The sequence below is a fragment of the Macrobrachium nipponense genome, chromosome 13, assembly GCF_015104395.2.
Source record: "Macrobrachium nipponense isolate FS-2020 chromosome 13, ASM1510439v2, whole genome shotgun sequence".
Classification (NCBI taxonomy): Eukaryota; Metazoa; Arthropoda; class Malacostraca; order Decapoda; family Palaemonidae; genus Macrobrachium; species Macrobrachium nipponense.
In genome coordinates this window covers 90,600,920-90,626,755 of record NC_087206.1, presented here as the reverse complement: position 1 = coordinate 90,626,755, position 25,836 = coordinate 90,600,920, and the positions used below count along the sequence as shown (strand labels likewise).

General features: G+C 41.6%; 2 protein-coding genes across 5 annotated transcripts in view; one reads left to right on the top strand and one right to left on the bottom strand.

Moving 5' to 3' along the window:
* The window catches only part of LOC135225195 (UDP-glucosyltransferase 2-like), a 123,250-nt gene extending 114,884 nt beyond the window's left edge, over positions 1 to 8,366 (top strand). Inside the window, exons 3-5 of the mRNA XM_064264496.1 lie at positions 2,684 to 2,903; positions 3,070 to 3,186; positions 3,348 to 8,366. Of these exons, the coding sequence (XP_064120566.1) occupies positions 2,684 to 2,903; positions 3,070 to 3,186; positions 3,348 to 3,510 (500 nt within the window). The 3' untranslated portion in view covers positions 3,511 to 8,366. The remainder of the gene's footprint in view (positions 1 to 2,683; positions 2,904 to 3,069; positions 3,187 to 3,347) is intronic.
* A 3,032-nt stretch (positions 8,367 to 11,398) lies between these two features.
* LOC135225197 (UTP--glucose-1-phosphate uridylyltransferase-like) overlaps positions 11,399 to 25,836 on the bottom strand; it is a 128,728-nt gene continuing 114,290 nt past the window's right edge. For all 4 annotated transcript variants that reach the window (XM_064264502.1, XM_064264500.1, XM_064264499.1 and 1 more), the window contains one exon: positions 11,399 to 11,774. In XM_064264502.1, coding sequence (XP_064120572.1) covers positions 11,595 to 11,774 — 180 coding nt within the window. In that variant the 3' untranslated portion in view covers positions 11,399 to 11,594. The remainder of the gene's footprint in view (positions 11,775 to 25,836) is intronic.

Sequence of the window (25,836 nt, the reverse complement as noted above, 5' to 3'; positions counted from 1 at the left end):
TATGTTATCAAAAAGCTCATAAAAAGTTTTATAATGTTGCTATTAATGAAAAAGTAATCCCTATAAATGTACTTAGCTTACCTTATTTTCGTGGATTTGAAACCATAAAATCAATATTTAAATTATTTAATGTTAATGTAGTGTTCTCTTATAACAATACCATTAAAGATATGCTAATTAAGAATAGTCCCGTAACAAATAACAACATCATTTACAAAATTCCTTGTAAAGATTGCCCATCGTTTTACGTTGGTCAGTCTAGTAAAAATTTGTGTGTTTGGGTTAAGCAGCATATGTATACAGTTAGAACAGCCCAGACTTCAAATGCACTGTTTATCCATCTGAGTGAAAAATCTCATTGTATTAATTGGGGTGATACCTCGGTAATTGCTAGATCTAATGATTATGTTTCAAGAAATTTACTGGAATCGGCAATTATACAAATCACTAATAAAAACAACCTAAATCTTAGTCTGGGAATGTACCATTTGGACCCATGTATTTGTAAGATGTTTATGAAGGACCTCAAAATAAATGAACAACTAATAAATTAGTCCCACATGTATATAGTTATTCTCTCTCTCTCTCTCTCTCTCTTCTCTCTCTCTCTCGTCTCTGGTTCGATATTTTCTCTCCCTCTTTCTCTTGCTCGATATATATATACATTTATATTTTCTTTCGTCTTTTCATTAATAATAATTTATGTTGGGAAAATTTGTGTAAAAATTGATGATATTAAATTGTATATGCTCCCGTGTTGTTTTCAAAATGTACTGTTTTTCTGGAAGAATCACTTGTTTACCGCGGGTATCCTTCAAGGTGTGGCTAGCCTGACTCCTCCTCCTCTCTGTAGAGTGAAAACCGCCCTTATGGCTAATTTGGTAGTGTCAGTTTGTATATTAAGCCTTCTTTTGACTATAGTGTTCTTTGTAAAATCAGTATGCCTCAGTAAAGGGTCCGAATAGGACTGAAAGTACTCGGCCAACTCGTTTTTTCATTTTTTTCCTTCGTGGCAAAAAAACCTTTATATATACATATATATATATATATATATATATATATATATATATATATATATATATACATAACATATATATATACATTATATATATATAATATATATACATATATATATATATATATATATATATATATATATATATATATATATATATATATATATATATATATATATATATATATATATATATATATATATATATATATATATATATATATATATATATATATATATATATATATATATATACACACACACACACACATATATATATATATATATATATATATATATATATATATATATATATATATATATATACATACATATATATATATATATATATATATATATATATATATATATATATATATACATATATATATATATATATATATATATATATATATATATATATGTGTGTGTGTATATATATAGATATATATATATATATATATATATATATATATATATATATATATATATATATATATATATATATATATGTATTATATTATATTATATATAATATATATATATATATATATATATATATATATAATATATATATAGTATGTTGTATGTATGTATGTAGTATGATTACAAACAAAGTGCTTCAAATAATATTCAAACCATCTTGAGTAGTTTGTCTCTGTTGGCTAGTTGGAGGCCAAAGGTCCCCAACAGTTTTCCTTGTCCCTTTCCACATACTGTACATTATTAAATGTAATATCATAATATACAGGTTTTATTGTATCATTGGTAATGACTTATTTGTTCCATTTGAATTTGAGGTAACAAGTTTACATCTCGAAATTTTTATATTGCACTTTAAGTATAAACAAATTTCTTTGTAGTGAATTCTGTCAAGGTTCTTGAAATACATTTTATTTTATGTTCCACAATCATAATCCTATTGAGTTTAATATCCGGTACATATATAACTGTCTGCTTGTCTACTTGTTATAATGGTATAAGACAGCGACAGTTTGTATGTCTTTTCTTACGACTGTTGTTCGTAAGCATTGTTGTTCTACTTTCCCTTCTCTTCTGAGTGATATCTAGTAGATTTGGTTCTTCTTTAGAATAAGGGAGATGACTCAAACGGACGGAGTATATAACTTTAACAACTTTATTTCTTAGCTCCATCACTGGAGTATAGAGATGGTTTGGTCGGATGACCGCTCCGTTGAGAAATCTAAGTTGAACTGAAATATAGGAGCATCGCGTCGATAGCGAAACATTAGCTATCTCAGCGATTTATATCATAACAAGAACAAAATGAACACGTAGCCTGCTGGCTCGGAAGTCATGAGTTTCCGCTGTGGGTTAACAGGTCAACCGCTTCCCATGGAAGGTGTTGTGAATAGTTTACAAAACTCAGAAAATGATAGGACGTGCAAACGCAAACCAGGCTACTGCAAGCATTGCATAGCATGATCTAGTTTCACGTCTTGTTTATGGTTATGTGGTTACACTCCTAATTCGCCAATGACCCCTTAGGTCATGGGTTTATTTACAATATGGAATTTATCTGTATTTAAAAATGTATATATTACACATATGCACAATGGTGCAATGTGTGTAGGATATTTGACATGTTACTGATGAGCCCTCTGTATAGGCTCATGTTTATTGAACTTTTCTTCTTCTTCATTGCAGGTCACAGATCCATACGAGTCTTTGTGACGCACTGCGGGAAGCACAGCGCCTCAGAGGCGATATACCACGGGGTACCTGTGCTGGGTCTTCCAATCACCTTTGACCAGCCACGGACCTGTGCCAGATTAGCTCGCCGAGGGGAGGGCATCGTCATCCAGTGGGAAGACCTGACTCCACAAGCTATCGTCAGTGCTGTGTACAAGCTCGTCCATGATCAGAAGTAAGCATATACCTATATCATTTTCTTGCTTCTAATTTAGTGAATACTAAAGAGGATATAAAATGACCCATTCTAGACTAAACTATTCAAGAGAGATTGCTACACTTTCAATGCTGTGATCAGTATCAGTACATACAACATCTTATTCTTTATTTCTGCTTTTCAGGTACCGTGATAAGGTCCTGGGGGTGTCCCACCGTCTACAAGCTCAGAAGGAATCGGGTCTCGAACGTGCCGTCTGGTGGGTGGAATACATCATAGAATTTGGAAATGACCATCTCAGGTGAGAAACACTTCGGGAACATACTGATGTGTTTGATGTCTTTGAACTTATCCAACTTCTACTAAAAAAAGTTATGCAAGTATGCTCAAAAGAAAACCTGAATGAATGAGACACATCATAGACAGGTAAAAGAACTCCTACTCAACTCACTTATTCTCCAGATTCTCAGGTGCTGACTTGAGCCTGGCCCAATATCTGCTCCTCGACATCTTGGCCATCATCAGCGTGGTGGCACTCGTCATAGGCATCTGCCTGTTCTTCCTGGGTCGCTGGGCTTTCAAGAGATTTTGGCCGTCAAATCCTGCCAAGGCTAAGCTCCAGTGAGGTGGCTGGCCTCATCATCATTTGTACATCTGTCATCATGTACAACCTGTGTCTTGTGGTGCTACACTGTGGCTTAGGCTAAATACGTATGCACGAATTCTCAAGTCGACCTCATGCTACAGGATGGTTAACTTTCGACACTGTGCAGCAGGGTACTTCATTGAGAGCCATTCTTATAACAGAAACAAGGAGAAATGTAATAATACAGCAGAACCCATAAAAAATACAAATTAAAATTAATTGATGATAACAGTACACAGTCATGCAAACTTCTGCTTGAAAAACAAAAATGTTACTTAAAGCTACACTTCTAAAATCTTCAGAACTACTGAAGATGACGTCCATGAACAAGAGGTGTTAAACTCTGTAAATTTCAATTTCTTGTAATCAAATGATATTTATGTGTAGTATAAAGCATATCCATAATTTAATATCAAGAACTGCCTTTGCAAGAGGATTTGGTCAATTCCAATGGTTCTCATGTTATTGTACATACTATAGTATAAAAAAATCTCATTTTTCATTCAAGATACAAAAGTATGATGAGAATGTCCAATGTTATAAGTCATGGCAGTTTTCCAAAACTAGCATGAGCTTCATTTAATACAGTATATTTAAAAATTTTCAATGTCCTATTTCAACATTTGCGGCCTAAACGCCAATAAAAGAACAGAGAAGGATAAGTCAATACACTGGGATAAAACAAAGTAACATCATTTTAATTCAGGGATTAGCACTGATATAATATGATCATCAGTAAAATACTCTTTGTGTGCTCTCTCTTTCCAAATATTTGACAGGGAACAGATGCTTCGAAACTGGACTCTGTTTATGGAAGTCTTCACCCGAAGACTTTGAAAATGTATAGAAACATTGCTATGCAACAGAAGCTAAATGCTCTCCAGCAATTGGTTTTAATGAATTGCTAATTTTCATAGATTATCTTACTTAAACTGACCTGTAGATTTACTGCTAAAAACACGAATCCAATTGTGCCTTGAGACTGGAAAGTATTCTTTTTTTTCTTCTTGTTTTGTCAGAGAAAAGCTAAAAGTATTCTCTAACATAATTTCATTCAAACGCAAACGTTTCCGGAAGTGAATAGTCTAATGAATTGGATCCTTGTGTACTCAAAGAATCATACTCATCTAATTGGATAACTACCATGATAAGAGAATGGAAACCATGAACTGTAACAATGGAAAACATTAAAAAATATTTTTGTTCAATATAGAATGATTTAAAACAGAGGTGCCAGATATGTGGTGGTATCTAAAATGACTTGGTAAAGCCAGTTGATACTGAATAAAAGGGAACATTCTTACTTGAGACAAAATTTGGTGCTCATGCAAACATCTTTAAACAGTAGATACTTTTTCCCTGTAATTGTACAACGTAATGCGTAATGTACAATAATATTGACAAAGGATCTGAACACTGGTATGTATTCCAAATTACTGCTGATTGTGGAAAAGAAAACTTCAGAAATTCAAGCAAACCAAGAAAATGAAATGACACAATAAGGAAATGTTATAATATGCCATAACAAGAATATCCTTACTAGAACACTTCAGTATATGTATATGATGATTTGGCATTGCCTACATAAATATCTCATTATGGATGTCAGGCACCAGATTCCATAAAGAAAGCAACTCAAGTCCTTTTTCACTAAATGTCTCCTCGTCATTTTAGTGCAACGTCAAGAGCCACATGTAAGCATCACCGTAAAATGACAAATTTTATCAATTTGTATTTTTCATAGCTAACAAACCTGACGTCTCAACTATAAGATAATCATCTAGCGCTAGCTGGAAAACCGGTGAAAACAATCTAAGAATGTAAAATAAGGAATCTGTGGCATCTGGCAACTCATGCATATACGGAGTGGATGGATGGTCATCGACCAAGATTGTACCCGAGTAAAATATCTGTCTTTCTTCTACCACCTTGAAGACCGGAGTTTCACTTCACTCTCCTATTCCAAGCCGGTTTTTTAATCATTTTAAAGGCCACCATTCAGAAATAAACTTGGTTTTGTAGAACAGAACTTGGGTCAGCTTGGCAAAACCTTACAAAGACGCAGTCTCCGTGGGTAAACCCTATTACTATGACTTTACAAAGGAGCTTTTCATTATTACAGACTCAGAATCTAACGTCTAATCTGACATTTTAACAAAATCAACAGATGTGAAAACATTTCTCGGTGTAATTGTGTCACAAATGCCATTTTTGGAGGCTTCTAAGCCCATCCAACAAGTAGGTTCGATTGCATTATCAAATAAACTGTGAGATACATACACCATGTGAAAATATAAATCCAATTTCATCCAGCAGAAGTTTTGAAAGCACCAGTGTTCACATCCTTTACAAGTGGTTTTGATATGTCCTGTTCTGCTGTGAGCACTGTGTGTGCTCAAACAGATGAATACAGTAGTGGGAAGCACACTCAATATCACTGGACAATCAGTCAGTTATTTTTAATGTTGTTGTGGGGGACGTTTGACGTGAGTGTTTTCAATTTGTTTATTGTCTTCCGTGGAGGTTATAGCATACAAAATAGCTTAAGGAAATGGTCTAAATCTTCCAGTTCACATTAATCAAACCTGCATTTATCCATTCATTTGGTATATCCAACTCAGGACCTTTGGCAGAAAACATCTCTGGAAAATGTACATAGCATTTTAATATGGACAATATCGAATGAATGCTTACAAATGACAACATAGATGCATCTTAGTGGCATTAATAGCAGTGTCTGGTATGAAATATTCTACTGATTTAGGTGTTTTTGTACACAGTGAAGAAGTTATGACTCAGATGTGGCACTATAAATTCAACCTACTCAATTCTTCTTCGGCTGTTCCACCTAGAAAAAATGACATTCTCTGATGCCATCAGAATTCAAATTCATCTGCTATGGAAAAATGCCTACTTGCTTAACATAGTGTTTGAAGTGGTAGTAAACAGCAACAGAATTCGTGAAGTAGACAATCGATATTCATTCAGTAATTATTTTGTCCTTGGGTAATGATTATATTGTTCTTCCATGAAAGTTGGCTAGCTATGTTGGCCAGCGTATCCTATCGACAAAGATAAGGCTCTGTGATAGTTATGTATATTACTGTACTGTACTGCCTTTCATGTAAACTTTTTGGTGAACTTTATTTTAAATTGTAACGGTAATTCCTTCAAAAGCGTTTATTTTTCTTATGTTCAAAGTAAATGAGGAACACACCATAACCCATTACTGTTCTACATACATCCATTCCTTTTGAAAGGGAATACAGTTACAAGAAAAAATATAAAAAAGGGTAATGAAATTGCACATAATGACTGTAAGGAAAGACATGTTCTCAGTGTGTTTCTCGAGCTCTTCTTGTTGAACTGTACAGAAAATTCAATGATGGAGGAACCCTTACTTACCCCTGGGACCTTTTGAGAACTTACTCAGATCTTGACAGAGTGATTGTACAAAAACAACAGAATCACACTATTTTCAATTTGATACAGGTATGATAGATATTAGTACGTAATGCTGTATATAATGAACATAACTTATACTGATCTCTTTATAATGATTATCAATGGTTCCTATTACAACTGCCATGGAGAGAGATATTTGTTGTCTCAGTCCCAAAGTGGTAAAAAGGGTTAAATGGTATTATGTTTGCACAAACATCCTCACCACTGAAAACAGTGTTGCCTATCTTTGATTATGGAAAATATCCTCACACTCATTTTTTTAGCAGTGCGTTCTGAGCAAAGAACACATTATTTTCATTGTAAAAGCCTTCAGAAGAAACACACTTAGAAGATGGATTTGTGAATAGTCTGAAGACTCATAAAAGTACTGCTTAATGATTGCAAACCCTAATGTTAACCTCTCATTCTGTTCCTAGGCTGGGAAACTATTTTTTTTTTTTAATTTACCCAGCATCCCAAACCATTTTCCACTATGACAATATTTAACTTGTCAATTTCTTTCAAATCAGACACTGCACTCAAATGAGAGGCCAACGTTAAATGGGTTCAGTCACATTGAACAGTACTACTGCATATGTCTTAATCCTATTGTAAATGGTGCTATTATATATTTTGTTAAAAGTTGAGTGGATTATTAAAATATATATAAATATATATGATATATTAACAGTTAGCAGATTCCAAATTGCTGGAGTTCAGGATTACTTCTTTAAAAACCTACATACCACAAGTTCCTAACCATGTTGTCATTCTAAGGTGTGCCTTTACAACTCCCCTAGACCTTGCCTGGTTCTTGTCCAATTTCAGACTGAAAGCACAAGAACCCCAAACGTCAGCCTCCATCTTCTTGGAATGATCTCATAGTTAGTTAAATGATAAATTCCTTCATTTCCTTGTCCTTTAAAAAATATTAAAAGTTTACATGCAGACTGAAGACTAAACAGAAAAATTTCATCAAACTACCTCAGATTACGATCTGCCAGCATCTCATAGCTCGGATGATTACAGATACCTCTCTTCGCTCTCACAATTTCAGGTTTTTGCACCCTCACTGAAGAACCTCAGTTTAAAAATGCACCTTAAATATGATGACATCACAATAGCACCAGATATACCTCTTTTCACGAATGCACAACTAACAGTTGTCCATTAAACCTCAGAATCTAATACATGTTCAATCCAGGTTTTTGTCAGTCTTTCCATAATCTACCTCTGTATGTCTACAATAAATCTGATCTTCAGGAAGCCTTAATGTATGCCATAGCCCTTGTTTAACCAGTTACAGTATTGTATTTTCTTGAGGAATTGTGTTCTAGACTTCCAGTGACCATATTTGGAATGTGTTGTTGTTAAATAAATCAATGTTGGTTTCCCTGTCTTTCAATAGACCCCACAATGGAATCACATGAAAAAACAAATAAAATGAGATGAGATTTTACTCCTAAAAAGTAAAATCTTACTTGGATAAAATAATTTTGACTAACAAAATTTGCAGCATTGACTTTCGTTCCTTTAAACCCAAAATATAAATTATTTTGAGATTATTGTCCATAGCATTAATTAAAGCCCTAGTTATCAATATCACTTTTACACAGAAGTACTGAACTTTAGTCCAATAAGGCAAATTTCCCTATAAGACAAACTTCCAAGGGAGATTGCGATACATAAAAAATTCACATTCTGAATCCTTTTTTTCAATTCTGACTCCTTTCTTCCAAGAGAGCTCAGTATTACACAGCAACAGGATATACAGAGAATGGGTATTCTCTGAATCTAGCAGGGGACACACTTTGTTGCACCATAATAATTCAATAATCTTGCAGTACTTAATGGCAAAATTTGCTGTTTGGTCTTAATATGGTGTCTTTGGGAGAAATAACCTTTTGCTTGCTGAATTTTATTTTTACAACTTACAATGATGTTTGTGTTTTGAATCCTGAGAAGGGAACTTAGGAGAACGTACATCAGCAAACATATAGGTACAATATTCTTTTGAAGCTTGAGTTTCAAGTCAATGACCCTTTATTTGTAGGCTTGTTCCCCATGAACAGGGCTCATTTTCTCAATACATTATGTAATAATAATAATAAAGAATACAGAAAGTAAAGCACAGGACGGCTGAGTAACACAGGTATTCCCCAATGGGAAGCTGGAAAATTTTATTCAAGTTTCAGACCTATGTGTTTACTGTCTCCTTGATCATTTGCACAAACTGATGGTCTATTAAAATTATAACTAACCAGCTGGCTACTGATGGTACCCTACATACTATTTGATTCTTACAAACAATTCAACATAAAAATGGACGTCCAGAACATAATGCGTTTGTGTAGGGTGGTGTCTTTAACCCTTTAACGCCGATTGGACGTATTAAACGTCTATATAAATTGTCTGTTGGGAGCCGATTGGACATATGGCACGTCGATATAAAAAAGTTTTTAAAAAAATTCGCGGAAAAATACTTATAGGCCTATCAGGCAAAAACTTTTGAATCACGCGCCTTGGGGGATGCTGGGAGCTCACGGATCAAGGCGTTGTTTTGTTTACAATTGTTACCCGGACGCGCAAGCGCGAATTTCTTTCTTCTCGCACTAAAAAACATCAGCAACACATCTAAGAAATTATTTCGTCACTTTGACATAATTTTTGCACCATTTTATATTAGCCGTTACATGGAGTATTATATATGAAAATGTGCTCAATTTCACATAGAATACAACTAAAAACAACTCATGGTTGTAGCTTTTATCATTTTGAAATATTTTTATATAAATAATGATGTGCCAAAATTTAAACCTTCGGTCAACTTTGACTCTACCGAAATGATAAAAAAACGCAATTGTAAGCTAAAACTCTTATGTTCTAGTAATATTCAATCATTTACCTTTATTTTGCAACAAATTGGAAGTCTCTAGCACAATATTTCGATTTATGGTGAATTTATGAAAAAACTTTTTCCTTACGTCTACGCGGTAACTCTTCCGAAAAAATAATAAATTTTTTCGTCCGATTGTCGTAATGTTTGCACCATTTCAAATTAGCCGTTACATAAAGTTTCATATATGGAAATGTGCGCAATTTCATGTAGAATACAACAATAAAACAATCCATGGTTGTAGTTTTTTTCAGTTTTGAAATATTTTCATATAAATAATGATAAGTGCCAAAATATCAACCTTCGGTCAACTCTGACTCGACCGAAATGGTCGAAAACGGAATTTTAAGCTAAAACTCTTACATTCTAGTAATATTCAATCATTTACTTTTATTTTGCAACAAATTGGAAGTCTCTAGCACAATATTTCGATTTATGGTGAATTTATGAAAAAAAATCTGAAATTTTTTTGTCCGATTGTCGTTATGTTTGCGCCATTTTAAATTAGCCGTTACATAATGTTTTATATATGAAAATGTGTGCAATTTAATGTAGAATACAAAAAAAACAATCCATGGTTGTAGCTTTTATCAGTTTTGAAATATTTTCATATAAATAACGATGAGTGCCAAAATTTCAACATTCGGTCAACTTTGACTCAACTGAAATGGTAAAAAAAATGCAATTGTATGCTAAAACTTTTATCTTCTAGTAATATTCAAACATTTACCTTTATTTTGCAACAAATTGGAAGTCTCTAGCACAATATTTCGATTTATGGTGAATTTATGAAATAAACTTTTTCCTTACATCCACGCGGTAACTCTTCCGAAAAAATCATAAATTTTTTTGTCCGATTGTCGTAATGTTTGCACCATTTCAAATTAGCCGTTACATAAAATTTTATATATGAAAATGTGTGCAATTTCATGTAGAATACAACAAAAACAAACCCATGGTTGTAGCTTTTATCAGTTTTGAAATATTTTCATATAAATAACAATAAAATAGAAAAAATTTGTCCTTCGGTCAACTTTAACTCGACCGAAATGTCGAAAACTAAAATTGTAAGCTACAACACTTACAGTCTAGTAATATTTAATCAATTACCTTCATTTGGCAACAAACGGGAAGTCTCTAGCACAATATTTTGATTTATGGTGAATTTTTGAAAACTGCTTTTTTTTACATCAGCGCGTTACGAATTCATGCATCATTTTGTGATAATATTTTCTCTGTGTTGCCTTGATTGTTTTACAATGTGTTATATACCAAAATTATTGCAATTTAGTGTACATTACAACGAAAAAAATTAACTCATTAGGTTTCACCGTTTTGCTCACAGCGCGATTTGTATACAATTATATATGAAATTTTTTTTTGCGCTGTCATATATCCCAATATTTATATATGATAATGAAATTTTTTTTTATTTCTGATGGTTGCATACTAAACTTCAGGCAATAAAAAAAAAGGAGCCAAAAATTAACTCTTAATCTTGAAAACTAGGCGTGCTGTGATTTAAAAAAAAAAACATTTTTTCAGCTTCGGCGCTCACTCGCGAACGCCGCCGGCATACGGGAGACGATTTTTAAAATACCGCTTCAGCGTTTAAGGGTTAATAAGTAGTATTGTTTGAGACCAAACCCAACTGTTAGTTATAGAAAAAAAGAAGCTAAATTAGTCAACAAAATTGTCTTTTATACTGTAGTAAAAAATATTCTTACTGGCATTTCTTAAGGAAATCTTCATGACATTGAATATAGGACTGCAAGCCACCAACATCGTAACGACCTTCAATGTGATAGGCATATACTGGAATTCTTTTTATCAGATCAGCTACAAATAGCCCTGTTGCATCACGGGTATGCAGAGGCTGGTCTTCTCTCTCCTTCAAAAATGTCTGAAAAATATCATTTCCAAATTATCTAAAAGATTAACAGATTATTCTGCTATTGATAACAGTTTAATATTTGCAAAACTTTTCACTAATAGGTGACAAATGAAAGTAGTATATGCTCTTATCAAAGTAAATACTTCTTAATAGCTTTTTTCTTAATTTACACAACTGCTGAAATTGCCATTTCAGCAACACAGTGCAGAGAATGTACTGTATCATCACTATAAATAACATGATATTCATAACAAAAATGCCTCTGAGGGTCTCTTCATAAAAATACTCTTATGATGAACTCTTTTTAAGTTTATTTCTGGGCTCAGTTCGTGTCGCTGCGCGAAATAATCCTTTAATTCATTAATTCTTAGGTAAATGATCTAACAAATACCAGAGAATAAACAAAATAAAGAAAAGGTCAGTATAACTGACTCGCTCACCCACAAGGAGAGCGTCCGTATGAACACTAGGGCGAGTGAGACCACTACCACGAACTTCTTGTCAATTAGAAATTTCCTACAACAAAATCCCACAAGGAGAGAGCCGACTCACAGAACGGGGCAGCAACTACTACTACTACAACCCACGCTTAGGTGACTGCTGCGCCTCTGGTGGCCATCCTTTAAAGTTAGAGGTCTACGAGACGCCGCATTTTTTTCTTGCTCTGTGTTTTCGTGCCCTTTTTGAGGATTTTCTGCCATTATGGAACGCTCAGCCATCGCATCAGCTAAGTTAAGTATTCCGAAAGGTTCCTACTTAGTTTTTTCCTTCCTTGAGTCAGTATTTGCCGTTTTTTAGGTATAAATACGGTTTCTCGGTCGGAAGCATGGCGGCATTGTTCTGCCTCGTGGCGGGTTCGTTCTCGGTCTCCCATACCTGGAAGCTTCCCTTTATTCTATGCGTCTCTAGACCTTTTTATGATTGTTATTTGTTAGGGGATCTAGCCTGCATTGGTTTTATGTCATGCATGCATGTCTTTCTATACCTTATGTAGGCATTATCTCTTCCATCCAGACCCTAGCCATAGCTCTTAGTATCGGCCCAGGCTAGCTTTGAGTGGTAGACTTTCTTTCGGGTTAGTCGTACACTCCTGGATTTTTTCTCTTGCTATATTTATTTCCCCTACTTTTGTGTTATTTTAATTATGTTATTTGGTTTTGGTTAGCCTAGGGTGTCTGGTACGTTATCTTAGCCTAGGTTTATGGTATCATGGTCCCCATTAGTTTTGTTGCTTCCTTATTATCAGTTTTGTTGCATCAGCTGTTGCATCTTGCTGATCAGTTTGGTTGCATTAACCTAGGCTATCGATTTCGTTGTTTATATCGTGTTATCGTATCGTGGTCACCCTGTGATCGCGGTACACCCAGACGCCCGTCCCAGTCACCCTGCCCTCCTCCCGCTCTCCCATAGAGTTGGGGAGAGGGAGGTCCGTCCTTGCTCGCTCCATCCGGGCCTGTCTCCCTCTCTCCCTACGCGGAGGGAGTAGGGGAGGCTGGACAGACACTGGACTGGGAGTGACCTTGTCTCTCTGCTTCACAGTGCTCCGTTGTGGCGAAGTGGGGGGGTTGGCCTCCCCCCTCCTTTGTTACTCCGTCGCTCCGCTGTAGGCTCAAGTTCTGTTTCGCCCTCTCGCCCCCTCCCAGTGTTATCAGTGCTCTGTTTTCTTCCCGGAGCCCCCGTCGATTGCAAGGGAGGGAGCTAGTACCCAGCCTGCGGGCGGACCTCAGGCGTACAGTCGGTCTCCTTTGCCTTAACCATCCCGTCTCTCCGGCGCAAACGGCGGAGACGGATACCACCGCGATTCGGAATCGTCTTCCGGAATTTTGTGCTATTTTATGCTTAAGTTAATCATAAGTTATTGATAAGTTATCTTAAGCTGGGTCCCTCCCTTGCCCTCTGTTTTCTACTCCGGCTCACACCGGAGCTATATTTTATGCCTATTAAGGCGGTAGGGGAGGGGTTATGCCCAAAAATTTTTCACTCTCCGGCATGCAACGGAGTTCTAGAGTAGCCCTGTAAGTGTTATAATGATACTCATGTATCCTTCCACTTACAGACTACCAACTGTGAGCACCCAGGATGCAACGCCGTGCTCCAGGACCCCTGCGGACATGAAGTCTGCAGGTCCCACGCTCCGTGCGCGACTCCTCACGGGAATCTGCAGGTCTGGTTCCACGAAACGTGTACGATCTGCAATGATCTTGTGAGTCAGTTTTTGGACGGGGTAAGTATTTCCAGCTGTATATATAGCATGTAAATACTGCATTATATCTTAAGTTTAAGTTTCAATTGTATCTTTTAAGCTTAAGTTCTCCATATTTTGTGAAATATATGCCCAAAATGTGTAGGTTTAAGGCTCTATTTTAGTCTAAGGTTAAACCTCAACTTTAAACTAAAAACTAATAGACGTCCTCTCTTACAGGCTGCCGCTGTTAGAGAGACCGCCCTTGCAACCTTGAGGGCTTGGGTCGGCGGCTTCGGCAAGAACACCGCCAAGGGACAGCCCTACATTCTTGAAAAGAGGATGGCTGTCCTGCTGTTCCCCGGCGGCAAGTCGACGGGGTACGTCGACCCGGCGGAGGCAGCCCCGACGATGACGGCAATCCAGCGGCAGGTCGCCGCATGCATGAAGGAACCAGGCCAGGATATCTCGGCGGAAGTCGCGACGTTGGACCTGAATGTGGAACCGATGGTAGGTGTGGACGACCTGTTGGTCGAGGTAGGTACGTTGGACGCCCAAGGGCTTCCCTTGGGCGCCTCTAGATCTTCTTCTCCCGCTATATCTACTGCTTCCTTCCAAGGCTTTACAGGAGCTGAGCTCCAGTATTCTACGCCTAGCGCTTCTGTGAAACCCAAGGTGAAGGGGCACAGAGCGCAGAAAACCCTAACGAAGACGTCGTCGTTGTCCAAAAAGACTTCGTCGGCGTCATCGTCTCGTGAGTCTTCGGCTTCAAATCCTGGAGCAGAGAAGGGTAAATCTTCTGCTTCAGGCTCTAGGTCCTCCAAGAGCAAGTCCTCCAAGGAGAGGCCCCGTACTCCGGCGGAGTCAACGGTCTCTCCTCCTCCTGAGGTACCTCTACCGAGTTACCCTTCCACCTCCGCATCGGCTCCGGCCTTTGATCCCAACGCCTTCTCCGTTGGGATGATGCAGCAGATGGGGGGACTTGGTAGGCTCTTTGAGGAACAGTATGGAGCAGATGTTCTCCCAGTTATCCGAAAGGATCACGTCCCAGGAGAACATAATATCCGGGTTCAACCAGGCCCCTAAAGCTACTCCTCCGGCACCTGGTGTTGGTCTAGTACAGCTTCCTCCCCATGATTCTCTTCCTCCGTTCTCAATGAACAACCCCTGGAGAGTGGCTTCATACGCCCCTTTCCAGGACGGACTCATCTCCATCCCAGAGTGCGGCACTCGAAGGATTGAAGACTTCGAGTTCTATCTGGAGAACCTTCAATCGCCGTTCATTGGCTACGCCAGACTAACGGAGGCAGCTATGACTAGGGAGGATAAGGTCCCGAGGGAGACAGTGCTGTACTCCCGGGACCAGGCTCAAAGGGAGTGGCTTCGGTGTCTAGAGGAGATGGACTGCTCGAACACCAGGATTCAGGCCTGCAAGAGTCCCTTCACCATCTTTACGATGGAAGAAGAGGCTCCTCTCCCCTTCTTAACGAAGATCGCCACTGTTACCATCCCAGCTGGCCTGAAGGGAGAACCCTTACCTCAGTTAAGGGAAGCAGATCCCACTTCTCCTTTGCTCCCTTCGCTTGGAGATTTGTGGGAGGATCTGCCAAACACCTTCTCGGCAGGTAAGCTCAAACCGGACTGTGCCATGGACCAGTTCGGCGAGAAGCTACCTAGACTTCCTGATAGCCTCATTCAAGCTGAGTTTGAGGCCAAGTCTAGGCTTGCCAGGTCGATGAACACCATGGCAAAAACAGAAGTAGCGGCTATTTCCTAGCTTCAGAGCCGCTCTTCAAGTTATTGACCAAGTCACAGACTTATACGGTCCAGTCGGACCTGTACGAGTTTGTGACAGCCAGAGTCAATTGCCGAAAGCATGTCCTCCAGGAAGCAACTATTCGGCATGAGCTGAACAAGCTGCTTTCCTCGAACATCTGGGGGGCAGACCTCTTTCCCGAAGCAATGGTCAAGGAGGTCCAAAATGAGGCAACAAGGCTCAATCAGAGCCTCAAGGATCGTTGGGGCCTCACTGCTAAGAGGCGCCAAGATCAGTCTGCAGCAGGCAAGAAGCTGAAAAAGGCTAAATGATACCAGCCTTATCAAAAGAAGCCTCAACGTTTTAACCAAGCTGTGTCAGCTGTGCCGATTGTGCAATCAGGCCAGCCTTCTACCTCGAGACTCCAGCTCAGCCCATTTACGTGATTTCCCCTCAGGCTCAGCCTTCCACCTCCTACGCTGTCTCCCCCGCCTTTAACCAGGTGTTCGAGGGCCAAGCCTTCCAACACTATGACCGGTTCGGCAGGGGAGGTAGAGCTAAGGGATCCTTTCATCAGAGAGGATCAGGAAGGTCGCTCAACAGGGGAAAGCACTTCCGTGGAGGCCGCAGAAGTCACTCGACCCAGCAGCAGTGAGATCTCCAAGGTAGGAGGGAGGCTGTTTCTCTTCCGGCATCGGTGGGGATTCAGCAAATGGGCACAGAGCATTGTGTCGAAGGGCCTGGGTTGGAGTTGGATTGGAGACCCACCTCCACCCAGACCATTCCTTCAACTTCCATCGAAAGAACTGACGGAGTATGCGGAGGAGCTCCTCCAGAAAGGAGCAATAGCGAGAGTCAACAGATTAAAGTTTCAGGGTCGCTTGTTCAGCGTACCAAAGAAAGGCTCATTAAAAAGAAGGGTAATCTTAGACTTGTCCCGCTTAAACTTGGCCATTCGCTGCGACAAGTTCAAAATGCTGACTATCTCGCAGGTGCGGATCTTATTACTTCCCTGTGGGGCCGTCACCACCTCTATCGATCTTACAGACGCATACTATCATATCCCTATTGCAAGACACTTTCGCCCTTACCTGGGCTTCAGACTAGGAGATCAAGCATTCTCCTTCAAGGTAGTTCCTTTCGGTCTGAATGTAGCACCCAGAGTGTTCACGAAATTGGCGGAAGTAGTCGTTCAACAACTGAGGTCTCAAGGGATAATGGTAGTAGCGTACCTTGACGATTGGTTGATTTGGGCTCCAACAGTCGAGGAATGTCGCAAAGCCACAATGAAAGTCATTCAATTCCTGGAATATCTGGGGTTCCAGATAAACAGGACAAAGTCAAGACTCACTCCGGAGTCCAACTTTCAATGGCTGAGCATCCAATGGAATCTATCCTCCCATACTCTGTCGATTCCATCAGCCAAGAGGAAAGAAATAGCGAAGTCAGTGAAACAATTTCTAAAGTACAAATATGCTTCAAGGAGAAACCAGGAAAGAATCCTGGGTTCCCTCCAGTTTGCCTCAGTGACAAACATCTTGATGAAAGCCAAACTGAAAGACTTAACCAGGATCTGGCGCTCGCGAGCAAATGTCAGATCCAGGGACAAGCTATCGTCAATACCACAGATTCTACGGAACGGAATCGTCTGCGCCCTTGGACAAAGTTAAAGAACCTGTCCATATCAGTACCCCTTCAGTTTCCCCCTCCGGGAATCACTATCCACACAGACGCTTCATTAAGCGGCTGGGGAGGATATTCTCAGTTCAAGAAAGTTCAGGGAACATGGTCACCCCAATTCCGCCAGCTTCACATAAATGTATTGGAAGCAATGGCAGTGTTCCTGACTCTGAAGAGGTTACGTCCGCCAAAGAACTCTTCATATAAAGTTAGTTCTGGACAGCGCAGTGGTAGTTCACTGTATAAACAGGGGAGGCTCCAAGTCAAGACACCTGAATCATGTCATGGTAGCCATCTTTTCCCTGGCAGACAAGTTCAGTTGGCACCTCTCCTCCACCCATCTGGCCGGAGTGAGAAACGTCATAGCAGATGCTCTATCCCGTTCAGTTCCTCTGGAGTTGGAATGGTCACTGGACAACAGTTCGTTCCAATGGATTCTCCGGAGGGTACCAGGCCTGCAAGTAGATCTGTTTGCATCTCAAACGAACCACAAACTTCCCTGTTATGTGGCTCCCAACCTGGACCCTCTGGCCTATGCCACGGATGCCCTGTCCATAGATTGGAACAACTGGGAGAAGATTTATGTCTTTCCTCCGGTGAATCTTCTCCTGAAAGTACTGAACAAACTCAGGACGTTCAAGGGTCAGATAGCTCTAGTAGCTCCGGACTGGCCGAAGAGCAACTGGTACCCCTTGATCCTGGAATTGGGTCTTCGTCCTCTTCGAATTCCCAATCCCAGACTCTCCCAGTCAGTACAAATGAAGACTGTGTTCGCTTCCTCAGGAATTCTCAAAACCCTAACTTTATGGACTTCATGAAGTTTGCGGGCAAGAGGGATGCAAATATCGATCCACGAAATATCCTTTTCCTGGAATCGGATAAAAGAGATTCAACTTTAAGGCAGTATGATGCTGCAGTTAAAAAGTTGGCATCCTTCCTGAGGGAAGCAGACATTAAAATCATGACAATCAATTCGGCTATATCCTTTTTCAGATCCTTATTTGAAAAAGGGTTAGCAGCTAGTACTATTACGACAAACAAGTCAGCCTTGAAGAAGATTTTTCAATTGGGTTTTAACATAGACTTAACAGATTCTTACTTTTCGTCTATTCCCAAAGCTTGTGCTAGACTTAGACCTTCAGTAAGGCCTACTTCAGTGTCATGGTTTTTAAATGATGTTCTAAAACTGGCTTCGGATACAAATAATACGACATGTTCATTTATACAGTGGGGCCTCGTTATTCACGGGGGATAGGGCCCAGAACCCCCCCGTGATAAGTAAATACCCGTGTTATCCTGATACCCCCCTCAAAAATTGCTTTTCTGGGCTCAGCTCGTGTCGCTGCGCGAAATATCCTTTAATCTATTATTTCTAGGGTAAATGTACTAACACATACCAGAGAATAAATAAAATAAAGAAAAAGGTCAGTATAACTGACTCGCTCACCCTCCAAGAGGGTGTCGGTATGAACACTAGGCGAGTGAGACCACTACCACGAGCCAAATACCAATAGAAATCTCCCACAACAAAAACCCTCCATGAGGAGAGCCGACCCACAGAGTGAGCAGCTCGTACTACTACTACTCCATCCCATGCTGCCGACTGCTGCGCCTCTGGTGGCCATCCTTTCAAGTTAGCGCACACGAGTCGGTTGTGATATTTTTCTCTCTGTGTTTTTTGTGCCCTTTCGTTGGATTTATCTATAATGGAGCGTGCAGCTATTGCAGCAGCTAAGTTAAGTACTCAGTAATTATGGTTAGTTGATTCTTTTCGGCCCTCAGTCAGTATTTGCCGTGTTTTAGGTATAAATACGAACTCGGGGTCGGAAGCATGGCAGCATGGTTCTGCCGCGTGGTGGGTTCGTTCTCGGTCTCCCATACCTAGAACATCCCCTTATATATGTACGCTCTATATTAATTATCCGTTTTACTTAGGGTGGTACTGTCTACTCAGGTTTGCCATGCATGCATGTCTTTTACCTTATGTAGGCTTCTTCTTTCCAGACCCTAGTCCCGGCTCTTAGTATCGGCCTCTGACTAGCTTTGAGTGGTAGACTTTCCTTCGGGTTAGTCGTACACTCCTGGATTTTTCTCCTACTTTATTGTTTTCTTTCTTTTATTTTATTTATTCCATGTATTTTGTTATGGTTAGGTTAGTTAGGCGTCTGGCTTAGCCTAGGTCCTGGCTCATCGAGCCTATGCTACCGCTCATCAGTTCGGTTGCTTCCTATAGCATCTCTCTGATCAGTCGGTTTTGGCCCAGTGGGTCTCCATGCTACCGCTTTTCAGTTCAGTTGCTTCCCGATAGAATCTCTCTGATCAAGTTGGTTTGGTCCTAGGCTTAGTTGTCTTATGTTAGTCTTACCGTCTCGTGGTCACTACGCGATCACGAGACAGCCAGACGCCTGCCCAGTCCCCTTCCCCCCTCCTCTCGCTCTTCCATTGAGTCGGGGGAGGGTGGTCGGTCTGCCCACGCTCGCTCCACATACCCGAGCATGCCTCCCTCTCCCCCCCTCAGGCGGAGGGGCCAGGGAGACGGGACAGACCCAGACTGGACGCGATCTCTCCGGCTCATCGGTCCGGCCCGGTGGTAACGTGGTGGAGGGTACTGGCCTTTCCCCCCATCCGTTGCTTCCTGGTCGCTCCGGTTCGCTCGGGCCATGAATTCTCCTCGCTCTTCCCGACCTTACTTGGACTCCTTTCCTGATCGGAGTCCTAGCATCTAGCGGGAAGATGTTAGTCCATCCAGTAGAGTGGACCGGAACATACAGTAGGTCCCTACTAACCTTACCGTATCGCTGAGTTACTACACTCCGCCACGCACTGGACTCGTTCCGGTTCGTTTGAGTAGGTTAAGTGTTATTAGATTAACTATAAGTTTATCTTAAGTACCTTAAACCTTCCCCCCCCCCCCCTTACATGTCTTACCGGATATCTCCGGGATTATAGCCTATTCAGGCGATGCAGGGGGGGGTTATGCCCAAAATTTTTTCCGAGCTCCGGCATGCAACGGAGTTCTTCTGTCCTTTAGCCTGTAAGTGTTATTCTTTAAGATACTCATGTGTCTTCCCACTTACAGGCCACCAACTGTGAGCATCCGGGATGCGCCGCCACACTTCAGGACCCATGTGGACACGAAGTTTGCCGGTCCCATGCTCCATGCGCGACTCTGCACGGGGACATCCAGGTCTGGTACCATGAGACGTGTACCATATGTTACGATCTGGTGAGCCAGCTTTTAGAAGGGGTGAGTATTCCATCTCCGCTTCTGTTTTAGTGCTTAAGTTTTCATCATCCACTTTAACTTAAGGCATCTAAGTTTAAGTTATATTTTAAGTTTAGTTTTAAGTGATTCTTAAATCTAATCTTCGCCCTCTCTTCCAGGCGCCGGCAGTGAAAGATACCGCTCTGGCAACCCTGCGGGCCTGGGTCGGCGGTTTTGGGAAGAACGCCGCCAAGGGTATGCCCTACATCTTGGAGAGCGGTTGGCGCTGTTAATCTTCCCCGGAGGCAAGGCGACAGGATACGTCGACCAGTAGAGAGGCGGCCCCTACTATCGCCTTCATCCAACAACAGCTGGCTGCCTCATTAACCGACCAAGACCAGGATATCTCCACGGACGTCGCGACTTTAGATATTAATGTGGAACCTATGGTAGGTGTAGACGACCTGTTGGTCGAGGTAGGTATGGTGGACACCCAAGGGTCACCCTTGGGTGTGACTGTTTCTTCTACTCCTGCAACCTCTCCATCCTTCCAAGGCTTTACAGGCGATGAATTATATACTCCTCCTGACGCTTCGGTTAGACCTAAGGTCAAGGGTCAGCAGTGAAATCCTTGACTAAGACGTCGTCGTCTTCTAAGGACTTCGGCGTCTTCCTCCTCACGTAAGTCTCCGGCTGGCAATCCCGGAGCAGATAGGTCTAAAGCTTCTGGCTCCGGCTCTAAGTCCTCGAGGAGTAAATCCTCTAGAGAGAGATCTCGCACCCCGGCAGAGTCACCAGTTCCGCTACCCTTAGTTCCGGTTCAGAGCCACCCCTCCACCTCCGCAGCAGCTCCGGCATTGGACTCCAATGCTGGCCTGTTGCAACAGGTGGGCGACCTGGTTGGGTCCTTAAAGAGTAGCATGGAACAAATGATCTCTCGTCTGTCGGATAGGATTACTTCCCAGGACTCCATTATAGCCGGACTGAGAGAAGCCCCTCTAGCCTCTCCTTCACTTTCATACGAGTGGAACTCAGCTTCCTCCGTATGACTCACTACCTCCGTTCTCGATGAACAATCCATGGAGAGTAGCATCATACGCCCCCTTCCAAGACGGTCTCATCTCCATACCGGAATTCGGAACTCGAAGGATAGAGGATTTCGAGTTCTTTCCGGAACGGCCTCCAGCCTCCGTTCATAGGCTACGCAAGGCTTACAGCTTCCAGCCAATGGTTCGGGATTTGATAGGGTACCAAAGGAGACAGTCCTCTATTCATGAGACCAGGCTCAGAGAGAATGGCTCAGATGTTTAGAGGACATGGATTGTTCTAATACCAGGATACAACCTTTCAAGAGTCCCTTTACCATTTTCACAATGGAGGAGAGTAACCCCGCTCCCGTTCCTGACAAAGATCGCTAGGTCTACCATCCCAGCGGCCCAGAAGGGGGAATCCATGCCTCAATTAAAGGAAGCAGATCCCACATCTCCGTTGCTCCCCTCAGCCGGAGAATTGTGGGAGGACTTGCCAAACACCTTCTCAGCTGGCAAACTCAAACCGGACTGTGCTATGGAGCAGTTTGGTGAAAAGCTACCCAGGCTCCCAGATAGCCTTATTCAGGCTGAATTTGACGCGAAATCGCGATTAGCCAGATCGATTAACTCTATGGCTATGTCCGAGGTAGCAACCATAGCTTATGGCTCAGAACCGCTTTTTAAGCTCATGACCAAAGCCCTGACTCAAACGGTACAGTCGGATATGTTTGAGTTTGCCACTGCTAGAACGAATTGTAGGAAGCATGTCCTGCAAGAGGCAACCATTCGACATGAGCCGAATAGGTTACTCTCGTCTAACATCTGGGGAGCAGATCTCTTCCAGAAGCTATGGTGAAGGAAGTACAGTCAGAGGCTACGAGGCTAAACCAGAGCCTTAAGGACCGTTGGGGCCTTACGGCTAAGAGGAGACAAGACTTAACACCTAAAGGTAAGGGACAGAGGAAACCTAGGCGTTTCCATCCTTACCAGAAAAAGCAGCCACGCTTTCCTCAGCAAGTTCCAACGGTGCCCTTAGTGCAAACTGCCCAACCTTCCACCTCTAAGGCTCAATCACAGCCAATTTATGTGATTTCCCCTCAGCATCAGCCTCCACCTCTTACGCCATCTCCCCAGCTTACAATCAAGCCTTCGAGAGTCAAGCTTTGCAGAAGTATGACCGCTCGGGTAAGGGAGGCAGAGGTAGCGTTCCTTTCGTGGGAGAGGATCGGGAGGCCCCTTTAACAGGGGAAAGCACTTCAGAGGAGGCCGAGGCGGTTACCAGAACCAATGAAGAACTTCAGGTAGGAGGAGGCTGTTTTACTTTCGCCACCGGTGGAACTTCAGCGAATGGGCTCAGAGCATGTGTCAAAAGGCCTGGGTTGGAGCTGGGTTGACGAACCCACTCCATCCAGACCTTTCCGTCAACTTCCTTCCAAGGAATTGACAGAGTACGCAGACGACCTCCTTCAGAAAGGAGCTATAGCGAGAGTCAAAGAGATTAAAATTTCAAGGTCGCTTGTTCAGCGTGCCAAAGAAAGGCTCACAAAAAGAAGGGTAATCTTAGACTTGTCCCGCTTAAACTTAGCCATCCGCTGCGACAAGTTCAAGATGCTCACGATCTCACAGGTGCGGACCTTACTTCCCCGTGGGGCTGTCACCACCTCTATCGATCTTACAGACGCCTACTATCATATCCCTATTTGCAAGACACTTCCGTCCATATCTGGGTTTCAAGATAGGAGACCAGACATTCTCCTTCAAGGTAGTCCCCTTCGGACTCAACGTGGCACCCAGGGTGTTCACGAAACTAGCGGAAGTGGTAGTACAACAACTCAGATCGCAAGGGATTATGGTAGTAGCGTATCTCGACGATTGGTTGATCTGGGCTCCAACAGTCGAGGAATGCAACAGAGCTACACTGAAAGTGATTCAGTTCCTGGAATATCTAGGCTTCAAGATAAACAGGACCAAGTCAAGACTCACTCCAGAGTCAGACTTTCAGTGGCTGGGATTCAATGGAATCTATCCTCCCATACTCTGTCGATTCCATCAACCAAAAGGAAAGAAATAGCGAAGTCAGTCAAGCAATTTCTAAGTCACAAACTGGCGTCAAGGAGAGCTCAGGAGAGGATCCTGGGTTCTCTCCAGTTTGCATCAGTGACGAACGTCTTAATGAAAGCCAAACTGAAAGACCTAACCAGAATTTGGCGCTCACGAGCAAATGTCAGGTCCAGGGACAAACTATCCTCAGTCCCTCTGATTCTAAAGAATCGACTTCGGCCGTGGGCGAAAGTCAAGAATTTGTCAGTGTCAGTACCCCTTCAGTTCCCTCCACCAGGGATTACCATCCACACAGACGCGTCCTTAAGCGGTTGGGGAGGGTATTCCCAGGTCCAAAAGGTTCAAGGAACTTGGTCACCTCAGTTCAGTCAGTTCCATATAAACGTACTGGAGGCAATGGCAGTGTTCTTGACTCTAAAAAGGTTGCGCCCACCAAAAGTACACCCACATAAAGCTAGTTCTGGACAGCGCAGTGTAGTACATTGTATAAACAGAGGAGGCTCCAAGTCACGTCATCTAAATCATGTGATGGTAGCCCATCTTTCTCCCTGGCAGACAAGTTCAGTTGGCATCTCTCCTCCACTCACATAGCTGGAGTGAGAAACGTCATAGCAGACGCGTTATCCCGATCAGTACCCCTAGAGTCGGAATGGTCACTGGACAACAGTTCGTTCCAATGGATCCTCCAAGAGTCCCAGGGCTACAGGTGGATCTCTTCGCGTCCCAAGCGAATCACAAACTCCCCTGTTATGTAGCCCCCAACCTGGACCCTCTGGCTTATGCCACGGACGCCCTGGCTCTAGACTGGAACAACTGGAAGAAGATTTATGTCTTCCCCCCAGTGAATCTTCTTATGAAAGTTTTAAACAAACTCAGGACGTTCAAGGGTCAAGTGGCTCTAGTAGCCCCAGACCTGGCCGAAGAGCAATTGGTATCCCCTAATTCTGGAGCTGGGGCCTTCGTCCTCTTCGGATACCCAATCCCATGGCTCTCCCAGTCAGTACAAACGAAGACTGTGTTCGCTTCCTCAGGGATTCTCAAAACCCTAACTTTATGGATTTCATGAAGTTTGCGGCAAAAAGAGATGCGAATATTGACCCTCAGAATATTCTCTTCTTGGAATCCGATAAAAGGGATTCAACTTTGAGACAGTAGATGCTGCTGTCAAAAAGTTAGCAATCTTCCTGAGAGAATCTGATATTAGAATCATGACAGTTAATTCAGCTATATCCTTTTTCAGATCCTTATTTGAAAAAGGTTAGCAGCTAGCACGATTACGACAAACAAGTCAGCCTTGAAAAAGATATTTCAATTTGGGTTCAACATAGACTTGACGGATTCCTACTTCTCGTCTATTCCTAAGGCATTGTGCTAGACTTAAGACCTTCTGTAAGGCCTACGTCAGTTTCATGGTTCTTAAACGATGTTCTAAAAACTGGCTTCAGAAACCGATAATGACACATTCTCGTTTATAATGCTCTTAAGGAAAACACTGTTTTTTATTAAGCTTAGCTTCAGGAGCAAGAATTTCAGAACTGTCGGCTTTGTCCAGAGATACCGGTTCATATTCGATTCCTTCCCACAGGGGAGGTACTACTTTCTCCGGAACGTAGCTTTTTAGCAAAGAATGAAGACCCTTTGATGAGGTGGGAACCTTGGAAGGTACTACCCCTTCCACAAGACGTATCTCTTTGCCCAGTTACAACTTTACGAGCCTTTCTGTCCAGGACCTCCTCATCCTCATCGGGTCCCCTCTTTAAAAGAAGTTGAGGGAAAAAGGTGGAACTTTATCCATTAAAGGCATCAGGCAACAAATCCTGTACTTTATTAAGCAAGCCAATCCTGACTCTTTCCCGAAAGTACATGATGTCAGGGCAGTAGCACCTCAATTAATTATTTCCAACACATGAACTTCGATGAGTTGAAAAAGTATACCGGATGGAAATCGCCGACAGTGTTCAAACGCCATTACCTTAAGTCCTTGGAAGCTCTGAAATTTTCAGCAGTAGCAGCGGGAAACATAGTTTCCCCTGATTCTAGTTAAATTGTAGTAGAAGATTCAGTCCTCCTTTCTACCTGCTTCACCCAACAGTTCGTCTATTCCTACCGTGTTCATTTACATTCACCTGGTGTCTTAGCTGCTTATATGATGATGT